Below are 17,538 nucleotides of genomic sequence, written 5' to 3' on the forward strand. Positions count from 1 at the left end.
GAAATAAAACTGTATTGTTTAATCTGACCGCACCATTGTTTTAAGTCCGTTCCACAAACCCATTAAGAAAAGCACCTTCTTAACGATTTCACTTTCTGCGAAAACACTGATTACTAACTAAATGATCCTATTACAATTTTTGGTCATATACAGGGCGATGAAAATCTATAATTTCGTGGTCTCTGATATAAATTTATTTTCTAAATTGTTCCCAAAAAAATTATACAACAATACATAATCTAAAAAAATTCAATAAACTATTTTCTTTTTGTCATTTCTTTCACTGATGCGGAAACAAACAAAACCATTCCTTAATTATGTGAATGCGGTTAACTTTGTATGTAAATTAATGGCAAAATAAAATACATTTACCATAAAATTTCAAACTCCAACATAAAATATTGATTGTGAAAACAACTGTTTGTATAATATAAATAACTTCTAAATGCAAAACAGTTTAGAGATTAATATTTGTTCGACTTTGACTGAAACGAGTTGTCTTTCTATTGAGTACATAGATAAAAGTGTTTTTATGGCGTAAGTTTAGATGTAGGTTTATTTTGTTAATAAACTACATCTGAATAATTATTCCTTACTTTAATAATATTGGCTATGAGCACGTGTGCTTGGTTGTGTAATAATTTCCAGTGACTTCCAGTCGAAGTCAAAATGCGAGAAAATATCAAAAAATAATTTTTTTGTACTAGACAGTTGAGACTGGATTCAGGGAACATAGTACAGCACCAAATTAACCTTCCGTGACTAACATTGGGTCTGTGAGACCGACCAGTTACGAGTTTTTACGATTATATCCAAATCGTTCGTTATGAATCTTCGCCGCCATCAGTAGCTGCCTGATTTAGATGCCCGTTTTTAGTGTTAAGTTTGAGTCTTCAGTGTCAACTAATTATGCAACTATGGGCAAATCTTGTCTCAGAGACCCATGTTGGACCCATATCTACTCGATGAAAAAAATATTTAGATTAACGAAAGACCGTGCAAACAAGCGCTGATAATTTAGTAACCCAATTGCCAGGAGTAATAAAGTGAACCTAGGTACAAGAACACAGCAATGGAAATATTGAGGTTGCTTTTGACAAATCAGATGTTATGTGGTTGTTTTATTTTCTTTGGTACTTTGCTAATGTTAAAGAGGTTTAATAATTTAAAAATAGGTATCATTTATGTTTAATTTTACTCCTTCAACTCCTACAACCCGAAGGTTGAAAAATAAAATCAGATGAACTTTGGCAAAAACTCACCTTTTCTTTAGAATGCTCCCAAGTATGTTTAAGTAACGTTCGTCGATCTTTACACGATCGACCGCACAACATACAGCTATGGGGAGGTAGATTTTTTCCATGTTTAGCCTAAAAATATACATAAATAAATATCGTGTCCTATTTTTAAAAGCATAGTGAAACCGATTACTACAAATTACTTACTTGAACATGAACTGCTAGCAAATTCTCCTCTTCGGCATTTTCTCCACATATCATACATTTGTACTCAAGTATTCTGGCATGCACTTCCGCATGGGCCAGTAAATCTAATGCTTCTTGAAAAGATTCTCCACATACGTTACATATGTGACCGAATTCGTCTTTCACATGAATCCTTTGGTGTCTGCGAAGATTGTCTTGTCTGAAAAATAAAATTTATTTTCATGTGCTTTTGGTAGATCAGGACAAAGTAAAATGAGCAGTAAACTCATTTGAGCCATATAATTCGCCATAAACCCGGACGGTATTTATTCAATACTTCTACAGAAAATAATTGACCTGTCCAAAAAATTAAGTATGCTTAGGAAGAGTGTACAAACCAATAATATGGAAAATCATAAGGGTAACTTTTATCCTGAACATGGTAAAATTGTTGGCAAGTCTCTGAGACTGATGTTCTTTGTATTGAAGACCCTAGAACCCCAATAGGGATTGGTTGAAAGTATCTACACTGCATCATCACGTGTACAAAAGGCTGAGTACGATCTGGAAAACTATGGAGGGAGGATTGGGCAGCACATATAAAGTAATCAAAAAGGCAAATGGGCTGAAAGAAGTAGACGAAATAAGATCTGGGGGATATAGTGTCAGGCATAATGTCCTAGGTACTAGTCCTTGTCATGACCTTGTCATCTTAGCTCATGCCAAATTTAAAAAGGAAAAATTTAGAGGGATTAGTTTCTCTAAACCTGAATGGTGGGTGAAGCAAATTATATTTAAATAACACTAGACTCGAGACTCTAAGATGATGAAAAATGTAACAACGATGTGCATAGCACCCGATTATAGCTCTTCCACTCTTAGGTCTGGATCCCGCGTATGAAAAAAAAGTTGATTAATAGCAAGCTGAAAATTTGTTAATAGCTTAAGGGTGTCTAGTCGGATTAACTTTGATATATGGGAACACTGGAACAGGGGCAGTTTTAATTGTGGAACAGGTTAAAAATTTGGAACGGTCAGACCACGAAAACGGATCATTTATTTTGTCCGGCAGAACAGACTTAAACTCTCCGAACAGAGATTAGACTCTCATGCAAAAATCAGACTGCTATTTATCACCTGTCATAATTCCTGTCATTTGACATATTCTACATGTTCCACTCATTAAAACGCCCATTTGGTGAATTATATATATATTTATATATAATGATATTGTGATTTATATATATTTTTGGAAGTTTGTAAAAGATTATAAGGTAATATTTATCTAAACAATCATCCTACAAGATTCTTTCAAAACTTTTCATTCAACTCAATATTACACATCAGTGCTTTCACGTGACACATGGCAGTAGTGTTTAGCATTTAGAAAACAAATTGGAATATTTGAAGTTTTCAGTAAAATATTGAATAAAACATTGAATTGTATTTCTGTTGTTTTAATTTCCTGCGAAATTTCATCAAAAATCCCGCAAAGTTTATAATTTGAAATTCCCACGTAACTAAAATTTGTCAATTTAGTTCCCATTCCAATCAAGAGATGGCGTTAATTCAATCCGAAAGATTAACATGGTCGTGACACGTCTATGAGTATGTATGGTTTGTGGTCAGATCATGTTTCTGTTATTGGTAAATTCAGGTTTAGATTTATAGAGGTTACAAAAAAGAATATGTAGTAACCAAAAATGCGATACGGGAAGACTAAAATGCAAGAAAACAAAAGAGACAGCGGAACGGATTCTTTCAGAGAAGCTAAGTAACATGGAGCAAAACATAAAGACAACAAAAACTCCTAAAACATATGTAATATTACTCCGTTGACGTAGTTTTAGCATTTTTTTTAATAACTAAATGTCAATTTAGAGGTTAAAAACATATATTATTTGTTATTAGCTAATAAATAAATTCTTAACTAATAAACCAAACACTGGCAAAACAAAATTTACAATTGTCAGTAGATAAATCAATCACCGACCATCGTTCTATGGCGCTCTTTGTTCAATGCATGGTGTTGTGTATGAACAGGCGGCTTGATTAATCGTTTCAATTTCTGTGAGTTGGAAAGAGACGTAATATAAAAAATAATTCATGAATAATTTCATACTCGTGTAAAGATACAGTGGAAGAACTTTATAAGAACGGTGAATGAACAGACGTCCTCCAGAAAGAAAGATATCTCATCATAATAAAATTTATAATATGAATAATAATTAAAAACAAAAAAATTAACATGAATACAATCGATTAGGACTACTACTATTAAGCCTACTGCTTGCGGAGTAAAAGGTGTGAAGAGTTTGTCAGCGATTTTGCCTCAAACTATCCAATCAGAGAGATAGGAATTTAGTAATAAAAGAAGAACAGCAATGTATAAAGAGGATAAGAACATACAGAGGACCAGATGCCGACTCTGATCATTACATGGTGGGCATCAAAATGAAACAACTGATACCAGAAAACAAAAACAAAATAAAGGTAAAGAAATATAGAAATAAACCAATTCGATTAGCAACAAAGAAAGAGCAAGAAACGTATGGGGAAACAATGGAAAGAGAACTAAAAAAGATACAAACAGAAGAACGAACAGAAAACAACTGGGACATCATAAAGCAAGTAATGAACAAAGCAGCAAAAGAGTGTAATACACAGGAGAATAAAAAGAGAAAGGAGTGGTTCGACATAGAATGCCAAAACGAAATAGAACTAAGAAAATCATTAAGGATGGAAATGATAATGAAAGAAACGACAGAGACGAAGAATAAATATATAGAGCAAAGAAATAAAGTAAAGAGATTGCTGAGAGAAAATAAGAGAAAACACGTAGAAAATAAGCTAAAAGAAATAGAAGAGAACTACAGAAATAAAGAAATAAGAAACCTGTATCAAGGTGCCAGAAATGAGAAAAGAGGATACCAACAAAAACCAATATTCGTTAAAAACAAAGCGGGGAATAATATAAGCGGTGAAGCAGAAATAGTAGAGAGATGGAAAGAGTATTTTGACGAGTTACTAAATGGCAAGAATAAGTCAAACCAAAGAGAATACATGGAAGCAGAAGAAGGAAATGAAAACTTAGAAGACATAGAAGATAATTCACCCAGCAAAGAACAAATCGAGGAAATCATAAAAGATTTGAAGAATAACAAATGTCCTGGAAGCGATAATATAACAGCAGAGATGATGAAATATGGTGGAAAATTGCTACATGAGTGGATATACAAGATCATAAAAGAGATATGGAGAATAGAACGGATACCAAAAGATTGGAAGGAAGCAATTATTTGCCCATTACACAAAAAAGGAGACAAAACAGAATGTAGTAATTACAGAGGAGTAGCATTACTAAATACCATATATAAAATCTTATCAAAATCCATAAAAGATAAACTTGAAAAAGAAGCGGAAAATATAATAGGTGAATATCAGTGCGGATTTAGACGAGGAAGAAGCACAACGGACCAAATATTCGTAATCAGAGAATTACAAGCAGAAAGCTATGAACACAACCTACCAACGATAGCGCTATTCATCGATTTCCAGCAAGCGTACGATAGAATAAAGAGGAAGAATTTAAAGCAGGCGCTTGAGGAATTGGGAGTTAGCATAAAGTTACGCAACATGATACATATTACGTTAGAAAATACAGAAAATAGAGTCAAAATAAACAACCAATCATCAGACACATTTATAGTAAATGAAGGAGTAAGGCAGGGCGATCCTTTGTCATCATTACTCTTTAACTTATGCCTAGAAAAAATAATGCGAGAAGCAAAAATCAATAGAGAAGCACTCCTATATCAAAAACGACACCAAGTTTTGGCATTTGCGGATGATGTGGTGTTGCTTGCAAGAGGAACAAAAGAGCTACAGGAAATAGTACAGAGAATAGTAAAAGCAGCGAAGAAAATGGGACTCCACATAAATGAAACTAAAACAAAATGTATGGAATGGACAGATGGTCAGTTCAGGAATGGACAAAAGCTTAAAGTAGAAGAAGGAACATCATACGAATTCGAAATGGTAGAAAGATTTACATACCTAGGAGCAATAATATCACGTAAACCGAATATTAAAGAAGAAATACAAGCTCGAATAATGGCAGGCAACAAAAGTGTACATGCGCTTAATGGAATGCTGAAAAGCAAGTTTTTATCAAGAAAGGCAAAAATACAGTTATACAAAACAACTATCCAACCAATAGTAACATACTGCAGTGAGACATGGACAATGACAAAAAATGAACAAAGTTTACTGGAGATCTGGGAACGGAAAATCCTGAGGAAGATATATGGAGGAATAATAAGGGACGGTTTATGGTTAAGAAGATCAAATAATGAGTTAAAGGAATTATACAATCACCCTAATATAATAGGAGTGATAAAGGCACAGAGACTTAGATGGCGAGGTCACATAGAAAGGATGCCGAACGCGAGGACTCCAAAAAGGGTACTAAACTACAACATAGCCTCAAAAAAGAGAAAAGGAAGACCGAAAAATAGATGGAAGCAAGAGGTCGAAAAAGATATGGAAAAAATGGGGTTAGAAGGTCAGAGAAGAAAAATGAATAACAGGAAGGAATGGAGAAAAATCACATACCAAGCCAGAGAAGATCTAGGTACCTAAAGAAAAGTAAAAATGAAGAACGAACAAACTTTTCAAGCCATGGGCCTCTAAGGCCTTTAGTGCTATTATATATATATATAAATGTCAATTTAGAGGTTAAAAACATATATTATTTGTTATTAGCTAATAAATAAATTCTTAACTAATAAACCAAACACTGGCAAAACAAAATTTACAATTGTCAGTAGATAAATCAATCACCGACCATCGTTCTATGGCGCTCTTTGTTCAATGCATGGTGTTGTGTATGAACAGGCGGCTTGATTAATCGTTTCAATTTCTGTGAGTTGGAAAGAGACGTAATATAAAAAATAATTCGTGAATAATTTCATACTCGTGTAAAGATACAGTGGAAGAACTTTATAAGAACGGTGAATGAACAGACGTCCTCCAGAAAGAAAGATATCTCATCATAATAAAATTTATAATATGAATAATAATTAAAAACAAAAAAATTAACATGAATACAATCGATTAGGACTACTACTATTAAGCCTACTGCTTGCGGAGTAAAAGGTGTGAAGAGTTTGTCAGCGATTTTGCCTCAAACTATCCAATCAGAGAGATAGGAATTTAGTATTTTTAGAAACTGGATGGGCAATCTAGCCCGGTAAGCTTTTTTTATTAGATTGGGCGCCAGACATAATCGAATGCCTTCTGGACTTCGAAGAAGATGTCTTCTGCATATTATCTGTGGTGTTCGCTGATAGTTTGTGAGATGAAAGTTGCTACTTCAATCAATGTATTATGAGTGGAGTGACCACCTCTGAAACTGAATTGAAAATCGGGGATGATATTTCTTTCATTTAGGAACTCTACGCTTCTTTAATTAATTCATTAAGGGGCTTCCCCCGTAGACCTTAACTAGAGTGTTTAGGAGTGAATTTGTACTCCGTAATATTCTGCGCTGATAAAGGGTCTACCTGGTTTGACAATCATGAATATGCTGGTTATTTTCTAGGAAGTAGAAAAATATTCCAGCAAAACGCTGGAGTATTTTGTTTAGGGGCGGTATAAACGGTTGTCGGGGTTGATTTTACCCTTAAGGTAAGGTGTCCAAATACCGTCCCCTTAAGCAAAATCTTAAATTCTGAAATTTGATTTAGAGTAGTTAAAATAATGGAAAAACTAATTTAAGCAACTCAACTCTATACCTAATGCTGGCCACTCACTTACGGATATCGAAGAGGCCATGGCATGCAGGCCAGGACTGAAGGCCGTTATTTGAGTAGTTAAGTTAATGAACTGCAGTTGAGACGCCACACACATGCAGTTTTGTGATCGAGCGTGCCAACGCCTTTACGAAAACTGCGTGTATGTGGTGATTTTGGCTTCAATTAACCGCCTGTCAATCGCTCGGCCTCTTCGATATCCGTAAGTGAGTGGCCAGCTCAAGAGTTTTGCTAGTACGATACTATTAAATAAATTTTCTTTAACGAAAAATAAAAAAATAATCAAAATAAGGCAAATTGAGGTTATATAGAAATGGTATCCCAATTGGACAAATTGGTAACCCAATATGTCCCCCACCCATTCCCAGAAAAAATCTATGATTTTTTTTTGTAAAACATGATTTATTAAACAGTATTCATACTTGTTTTATTAAATTTATTGAGATAGGAATGTGCTTATACATTTTATACATAAGTTATATCTATTTACACATCGAGACATAAATCCTACACAAAATTTTTGATTTGGTTTGTGACGATAATATAATTTTATTGTCTAGAGTACGCCAATGAATTGAGTAAAACGTGTTTTTGTACCGTCTTGGACGATATAAAAGTCGGATCGAAAAGCTTAGTTGATTATTATTCTTGGAGCGTTGATCGAAGAATAATAAACAACAGCGAGGTATAAAAGGTGAGTTTATGTAGGTAGTATTTCCCGACCATTTTCCGCTGTCGTTTTGGCGAGCTGAGCGAATCCGACAGTTTTCCTCTTACCTATCCTTATACGAGCCGTGATCGTATATCCCTAATATGTCTTTTCATCTGGCGAGCTGAGCGAGATTCCCTTTTTCTCCCTTTCTTTATACATTCGTATCGTATTAATCAAAGCAATTCCTATTTCACGCGATCGTCAAAATCATTCATTCATGTACAAAATATCGTCACATCGGCCCGAACGGAAAGCTCGATGCGTAGATTATAAATATATTTTATTAACGAGTAATTAAGGTTAATGATCTTATCTTTTGTATATCTTGATTCCAAATAAAAATGTCTTAAAAAGTGAACTCTTTTCTTCGACTGGTTTAGTTACCCGGATCAACAACGCAACGACCTCGTTACAGGTTGAAGATGAACACATCTCATGACACCTCTGAAAGCATTCCGAACACCTGATCCATTTTTCTCTTCACTTTTCTTGTCAAAATAGTTTTCCACAAATGGCACATAATGCATCTTCAACACTAGAACTATCCTCATTATCGGTTGACACCAGTGGACGTCAAAGGGGACGGATTTAGGAATTTCATTATATAAAACATGGCTGCTGCTCGTGACAAAACGAGTAGAACTACACGGCTGTAACAACTCAAATATAATATTCAAAGAGCATTTTACTATTATCAATCGCTAAATAAGTCTAAACTTACCTTGAAGGTAAAATAAACATCTAATAGAATAAATATCTAATAGATTAATTTAGTTAATCTAAGGATGTTTAAAAGATCTGAATAATGAGTTAACTGTTACAACGGGAATATACTGGACTACTGGAGATATATCTGAACATTTTTTTATGCATTTTCTGTTTATATAATCTGGACCAAGAGCTATGTTTTTTTGTGTAGCTACAGAGCTTCCTGAGAGTTCTTTCTCTAATGGGACAATTATCAGGTGATAATTAATCCCTATGTAGGGGGTAAGAGAGTAACTCTGAAAATAGTCCATGGCATGGAATCATAAACACTGAAGAAGAAAAATGTGAATAAAATAAAAGCTTTTGAGCTAAAGACTCATCTATGCTGAAGTGTTAAGTCGAAGAAAAAAATGAGAAGGTGGTTGTATTGAAAGGAAACAAATACCAATTATTTTAACCTCGAATGCAAGAAAAGATAAATTGAAGATTAATCGAAGGAAAGACGTCCCTGCTTAAAAAATCTGCTCAAATGGTTTAAAACTACCAAAGTCCATCTTTCGGTACTGCAACTACAAAAGACGGTACTTAAAGAAGAAGATAACGGTATTACTCAATTATTTCTCACATATTTCAAATAAGTATGAAAATTTGAGCACTAACTTACCTATGAAATGACAAACCACAAGTTGAACAATAGTAGGTTCCATATTTTGTTTCCTCTTCGGAATAGTCTTCGTCATCGTCGTCTTCATAATCGTCGACATCACCGTGCTTTTCCTTAATATGGTCCTTCATTTGCATCATATCCCAATACATTTCCCCGCACTTTTGACACTCAAAGGGACTGTCTCCTTCTGAATGCAACCTGAAACATAAGTTTTGTGAAAGCTAATGAAATACTATATACTGAGATCCATTGTTTTTTAATATTTTTTACTTCAAATAGTAGTTCGCAGCAAAAATAGTTTGTTATCAAAAATTTATAAACACATAAAACAGTGAAAATTTGACTAAATAGATTTTTTGATATTTCGCTGCATTTACCTTATATGAGATATCATGGCCTTTTCTCTTGCAAATCCTACCCCGCAATGCTGACAAACAAAAGGTTTTTTTGGATCCCTTACTGGATATCGTATTTCTGTAGGCTGTTGAATTTCTTCCTGTGGTATGTAATCATAGTCTTGCTTGATATTGTTGGTCATTTGTTCCATCATCTTCACATCTTCTTCTACATAATTAAATGTACGGGAACTCGAAGCTGCTAAATAAAGAAGTTAAATAGCATTGCAATCGATGTTAAACAAAAAATTAAACAAGTTTGACAATTTAACGAATGGATTCAGAACTATGAAGAAATTATGTACGCAATTAGATATATGTTACGGTAAGAGTAGATAATCTGATAATTGTACACAATTATCGGTAATTGTACAGAATTGCCAGAGTCGACGGTAAATGTAGGTAATATTCTTAAAAAACCTTTTATTTCCTACTTTTACCGGTAATTGTATACATTTCCCAGAGAATCTTGGTAAAAGTAAGAAATTCAAATTATAACGATCGACACGCAAGCGCAATGTCTTGCCTTGCCAAAAACAACGACAGTTTCATTTGAAATATAGGATCCATTTGAAATATAAATTAGAAAAGATAATTACATTGCGTCTAACAACTAAACTGGATAGTTATCAGCCTCGGGAACAAGCAGGATTAAGAAAAGGTTATAGCACCATACCATAGACCATTTACAGGTAATAAGAACATTGATAGAAAAATCAAACGAATACAACATAACACTCTGGATAGCTATGGTAGATTACGAGAAAGCATTTGACTCAATAGAAATTTGGGCAATCCTTAATGCCTTAAGCAACAATAGAGTTGATGACCGATATTCAAAAATCATTAATTATATATGTTACGGTTGATGTGATAAATCCGGTCTGTATTAATAATTACCGGTAAATATTAATAGTAACCGTAGCAGCTGGTCAATGTGATTAATAATGCCTTTATAATTAGATTTACCGGATATTATTAATACTTTCCTAAGAATCCTGGTTAATATAATAAAAACGCATTTTGGGCTTCACTATTGATTGAAAAAAAAAAAAAAAAAAAAATTAAAAAAAAAAAAAAAAAAAAAAAAAAAAAAAAAAAAAAAAAAAAAGTAAAAATCAAGCGCGGAGTTCGACAAGGCTGTATATTGTCACCAATGTTGTTTAATCTTTACGCTGAAACAATCTTAAATGAAGTCTTGGAAAACGCAAAAGAGGGAATACTCATTAATGGTATGCTTATGAACAATATCAGATACGCAGATGACACCTTGTTGCTGACTGGATCAATTGAACATCTTCAAGCGTTATTGAATCGAATGGTGGCATTCTGCGCGATATATGGACTCAAACTCAACGCAAGAAAAACAAAGTTTATGGTTATTAGTAAACAGGCAGCCGTAAATAATAATAACTATAACGTAACAATCGGTAATGACTCAATTGAACGAGTAAGTAATCTTGTATATCTGGGTACTCATATTAATGAAAGCTGGAACCCTAGTACAGAAATAAAAAGTAGAATTGCCAAAGCAAGAACAAGTTTTATGAAATTTACCTAGTACAGAAATAAAAAGTAGAATTGCCAAAGCAAGAACAAGTTTTATGAAATTTAAGAAAATCCTGTGCAGTCATGATCTAAATTTGGAACTTCGCATAAGAATGGTCCGATGTTATATATTCCCAGTACTACTTTACGGGGTTGAAGCATGGACACTGACAGAATCGCTTTTAAAAAACCTAGAAGCATTTGAAATGTGGGTCTACCGCCGTATTCTGAAGATCAGTTGGGTAGAAAGAGTCACAAACGAAAGGGTTTTGCAACGTTTGAATAAAAGTTGCGAAGTAGTGAACACGGTTAAAAGGCGCAAATTGGAATACTTTGGTCATATAATGCGTCACCCAGAAAAATATGACATACTTCACCTTGTCATGCAAGGTAAAATAATGGGAAAAAGAAGTGTGGGCCGCCGTACAACTTCTTGGCTTAAAAACCTACGCCAATGGTTTGGGAAAACTAGCACTGAACTATTTCGTGCGGCTGTAAATAAGACTATGATTGTTAATATGCTGCACAACATGAGAGCCAACGATCGACAAGCGGTCTCGGCACCTTAAGAAGAAGAAGATTGATTGAAATACGTGTTTACTTGCCGGTGGTAAGTTCATTTCTTGCATGAAGTTGTTTTAAAATGCCATGCTTATTGCCTAGCTTGTACAACTTTTCTTCTATAACAGAAATAATAATGGCAATAATGTTTCGGCTATCTGTCCTAGCTCTATCAACTTCTGGAATTCGCACTCTAACACTTTGACCTACTCTTACCTACTTTTTCAATAGGGAATCTATCATTAGAATGCTTTAACATTCTGTCAGATTCTTTTACAAGTGACCGTTTAGCAAGATCCCGAGTCTCCTGAATTTTCTTTTGAAGTTTTGTCAATTGCAGTGCCATCTTCTCCGTCTCCCTCATTTTCTTTAACGCCAATACTGGCATTGTCTTCCTCATTGACAGCAATTATCGCAAACGCATTATGTTCGATTGGGATGTTAGTGTTACCTGTATCTTCAATATTCGCTAACTGTGAATCCTCGGTTGTACTGTTGAGTTCCATATCACCACGGTGCTTTGCTCCATCATTGGTGATTTCGGATAAAGTACCTGGAGGTAAGGTTGTTTTTACTCCTACGTATTTATGTATTTAATACGTTATATAGTGTATTACACAGTGGCCGCTTCCGACTACAGATTGACTAACACTGTGGTATGGTATGAGCTATGCACCGTATTTAGCTCCGGGATGTCGCAGTGACTAATAAAAATAAACCTCCCTACACCCCGCAAGCTTCTACATACTTAACGCTATTGAAATTTATCACATTTACCGTTTTAGTCCGGGATTTATTAATAATTACCGGTCGATGTGATTAATTCTGGCAGATTTATTACTTTTACCTAGCTATTCGGTTTGTATTAATAGTATCCGGTAATTATTAATAATTTCCAATTAATCACACTTACCGTAACATATATATATATATATATATATATATATATATATATATATATATATATATATATATATATATATATGTTTAAAAACATAAGATGTAGATCTTTGAAACACACTCAGTGAACCAAAGATCCAAGGTTATTGGTTTAACGACCACTCGTACGAAATCAAATAGATGAAATAGAGAATGTGGAAAAAATCCCCTTACGAACAATTCACACATCCACCATTTCGGGCTGGGAAAAATTTTTCGAATAGAATCAAAGATCCAAACACCAGTTCTTAGAAATGTGTTTCGCCCTCTTCAACCTCTCTGGGCTCGTCGGTAAAGACAAGAGGTTGAATATCTTTAGACACATTCTAATCAAAAAACAACATTCGAGACCTAGACATAGAAGGTGCGTAAGTCTACGGCAAATCTTGGATCTTTGATTCTATTCGAAAAATTTTTCCCAGCCCGAAATGGTGGATGTGTGAATTGTTCGTAAGGGGATTTTTCCACATTCTCTATTTCATCTATTTGATTTCGTACGAGTGGTCGTTAAACCAATAACCTTGGATCTTTGGTTCACTGAGTGTGTTTCAAAGATCTACATCTTATGTTTTTAAACATATATTTTACTTACTTTAAGTAATTAGGGAATTAAAACTTGAGACTGTCATTGTCGGATTTGCCGTAGACTTACGCACCTTCTATGTCTAGGTCTCGAATGTTGTTTTTTGATTAGAATGTGTCTAAAGATATTCAACCTCTTGTCTTTACCGACGAGCCCAGAGAGGTTGAAGAGGGCGAAACACATCTCTAAGAACTGGTGTTTGGATCTTTGATTCTATTCGAAAAATTTTTCCCAGCCCGAAATGGTGGATGTGTGAATTGTTCGTAAGGGGATTTTTCCACATTCTAGATCTACATCTTATGTTTTTAAACATATATTTTACTTACTTTAAGTAATTAGGGAATTAAAACTTGAGACTGTCATTGTCGGATTTGCCGTAGACTTACGCACCTTCTATGTCTAGGTCTCGAATGTTGTTTTTTGATTAGAATGTGTCTAAAGATATTCAACCTCTTGTCTTTACCGACGAGCCCAGAGAGGTTGAAGAGGGCGAAACACATCTCTAAGAACTGGTGTTTGGATCTTTGATTCTATTCGAAAAATTTTTCCCAGCCCGAAATGGTGGATGTGTGAATTGTTCGTAAGGGGATTTTTCCACATTCTCTATTTCATCTATTTATATATATATATATATATATATATATATATATATATATATATATATATATATATATATGTATATATATATATATATATATATATATATATATATATATATATGACAATGCAACATCGCAAATAAAAACCGAAGGAAAAACAGAAAAGATAAAACTGCAAAGGGGGGGGGGGGGTTAGACGATTCTATCTCACCCAAACTATTTACCATAGCTCTAGAAGATATGTTTCGAACTTTAGAATGGGCAAGTAAAGGAGTGACGAGAGACGGCGAAAATTTCAACCATCTGAGATTTGCCGATGATGTCACGCTAATAGCAGAGACAAAAAAGAATTGTCTAAAAATACCTAACCTAAATACCAAATCAAAGGAAATAGGATTAAAAATAAATCAAGCAAAAACTAAATATCTAACCAACGAATCTCTAGATGTGAATGGGAATATAACTCTGGACAACAATAACATAGAAAAAGTTGAGTCGTATACAGTGGAACCTCGATAAGTCGGATTAATCGGGACCGCAGCCGATCCGGGTTATCGAAAATCAGGGTTAGTCGGAGAATATGGTAAAAATTAATAAAATACGGTATACATACTTACAGATAAACTCCATTATATGTAATTACAAAAACATGAACTACATATTTATGCACAATACATCTAAATTACGTACAGTTGTATACAGTATTATTTATTTCTTGTTAAAAAACTTAGTCAAAGTAGTAAAAAATGTTTGTTTTATCTGATGAAAACCGGTCCGGGTTCCACTGTATATACTTGGGACTAAAAATAGAACTGTCAAAGCTGAACCTAAAGGCTGATTTAAATAGAAGATGTTCCTTAGCATGGGCAGCATTTGGTCGATTACAAACAGTATTTAAATCATACTGGCCAAACACTTTAAAAGCAAAAACTTTCAAGCAGTACGTGTTGCCAGTTCTGACATACGGAACCGAAACTTGGGCTTTTAACAACAGCATAGGCCACAAACTTCAAATAAATCTGAGAGCTATGGAACGGAGAATGCTCAACATTAAGTTCAGTGATCGCAAGTCCAATGAAGAGAAAAGAAGACGATCAAAAGTAACATATGTTATCCAGAAGGTTGCCATGTTAAAAAGGAACTGAGCAGGACACAGAAAAAATGGAATACAACCGCTGGACAAAGCGAATTCTCGAGTGGCGACCAAGGGCAAGCAAAAGAAGTAGAGGCAGACCTCAAACAAGATGGACGGATGACATCAAGCGAATGGCTGGCCACGAATGGATTAAAAAACAGCAAACAGATATGAATGGACACACCTAAGGGAGGCTTACATCCGACGATGGATGGAATAGCTGTTGATAATGATTATGATGATAATTCAATAGCACGTTAAATCTTACATTTTCAGTTCTTCACGTTCCATGCATGAATGTCAACGCAGTTTGTCAGATACATGTGGGTACTATAATAGCAATGCTAGATTTACTAATTTTGGAGTCTCTTACGAAAATTGGTCCAGGGTAATAAGGTTTTTTCCATGACACTTGAACAGCCAGGGTATTGAAGCGTTTTTTCGACAGGTAATACCTATAAGAGCAAATTGTAACTATTTCCTGCGTAGGATCCGGCGGCCATTTTTATTTATAAACAATTAAGTGTCAAAAAATGACATTTTTCACTTTTTTTTCAAATCAATGGAAAACAGGAAAACTTATGGTTTCTTTAGTACAAATATCTTCGAGATTATGGAAAAAGCTTTAAAATGACGTATTACAAAGTTTGATATACTCATTTATTGTTAATATAATTGCGAAAAAAGGTCGGGATTGCAAAAAAAAATATTTTCGCAATAACTGTTGTAAAAATTACTGTACAGCTTTGAAATTTTTGTCAAATAAGGGTTCTTTGGTGTTTAATATGTGATAAAAATTTCAAAGCGATTCATTCAATTGTTTAAATTTTGTTCAAATTGTTTATCCCAGAGAGCATTTTTTTTACAATAACAAGTCAGAAAAAAATGACGTTAGAACCATTCCACAGGTGTCAAATGAAAGAGCATGAGCTATATTTTCACTTTTTATTTTGTTATATAAGAAATTATATATATTTATTACAATTTTTTATCAATTATGATATAAATAACATTACTTGATAATTGTACACTTAAAACAGGGTAAAAAAGTTAATTTTTTTGGAAAAAGTTATTCAAAAAGTTTATAAAAAAAATTGACGATACTTTTGCATAATTATTTATTACTAATAAATGCATTTTTTTAAACCATGTTGAAAATGTAGCTCATGCTCTTTCATTTGACACCTGTGGAATAGTTCTAACATCATTTTTTTTCTGACTTATTGCAAAAAAAATGCTCGCTGGGATAAAAAATTTGAATAAAATTTAAACAATTGAATGAATCGCTTTGAAATTTTTATCACATATTAAGCACCAAAGAACCCTCATTTGACAAAAATTTCAAAGCTGTACACTTTTACAATAGTTATTGCGAAAATAATTTTTTTTGCAATTCCGACCTTTTTTCGCAATTATATTAACAATATATGAGTATATCAAACTTTGTAATACGTCATTTTAAAGATTTTTCCATAATCTCGAAGATATTTGTACTAAAAAAATCATAAGTTTCACTGTTTTCCGTTGATTTGAAAAAAAAGGGGAAATGCCATTTTTTGACAGTTAATTGTTTATAAATAAAAACGGCCGCCAGATCCTACGCAGGAAATAGTTACAATTTGTTCCTATAGGTATTACCTGTCAAAAAAACGCTTCAGTACCCTGGCTGCTGAAGAGTCACGAACAGGGTATATTTTTGTCTTATTACCCTGGCCTAAATCTCGTTGAAAAAATATTTGCCAACTCATGAAGTGGAGTCTGTACGTAACAACTATTTTGAAAAGTTCTGATATTTTATCCTTTTATAGCGAAGGCCGAACTCTATATGCTTCCAGAGAAGATCAAAGATCCAGATCCAGAGAAGATCATGGCAAGTTGAACACTGGCGATACGTCACCACTTAACTTCTGGATTATTCGATAAAGATCGGTTATGGTTATTGAAAATCAGTATTAAGTTGTATTTTTTAGAATATACAATTTTGTACAAATATGAAACAAATTATGTATATAATTCTCCCCTTACACTGGCATAGATAGGGTATCGAAAATAAATTGAACATGCATATGAAAAGTGTATCAGCTAAACTTGTCACCTTTGATATATGGTGTTATCAAAGAATGTGGAAAATATCATGGACACAACACGTAACAAACACGGAAACATTAAGAAAGATGAAAAAAGAAAAATAAATACTTAACACAATGAAGGAAATAAAAATTAGCTACATTTAGTATAGTATAGTTGATCCGAAAGATGGCATAACCCAGACATCCAAAGTGAAAGTTATCCTTCAACACCAAATTGTTCTATATGGTACACACAATGTCCAGAAAAAAGTCACACCATTTTGAGCGTCGGGTTTGGGGGGGAGAGGGGGGAGAAATCGGTAAATTCGTAGTTTTTTAAGTTTTTCGCCAATATTTCTAAAACTATGCGGTTTAGCATGAACAA

General features: G+C 33.8%; 1 protein-coding gene across 3 annotated transcripts in view; it reads right to left on the bottom strand.

The window, feature by feature from the left end:
• Positions 1-17,538, bottom strand: part of LOC114326177 (zinc finger protein 345) — a 174,988-nt gene that overhangs the window by 69,481 nt on the left and 87,969 nt on the right. For 2 of the 3 annotated variants that reach the window (XM_028274439.2, XM_050656490.1), the window contains exons 6-9: positions 9,702-9,921; positions 9,322-9,522; positions 1,446-1,644; positions 1,263-1,370 (exon numbers count right to left, since the gene is read on the bottom strand). In XM_028274439.2, coding sequence (XP_028130240.1) covers positions 1,263-1,370; positions 1,446-1,644; positions 9,322-9,522; positions 9,702-9,921 — 728 coding nt within the window. The remainder of the gene's footprint in view (positions 1-1,262; positions 1,371-1,445; positions 1,645-9,321; positions 9,523-9,701; positions 9,922-17,538) is intronic. The other variant, XM_028274441.2, reaches the window with a different exon arrangement.

Source organism: Diabrotica virgifera, chromosome 7 (assembly GCF_917563875.1).
Source record: "Diabrotica virgifera virgifera chromosome 7, PGI_DIABVI_V3a".
NCBI classification, from domain to species: Eukaryota; Metazoa; Arthropoda; class Insecta; order Coleoptera; family Chrysomelidae; genus Diabrotica; species Diabrotica virgifera.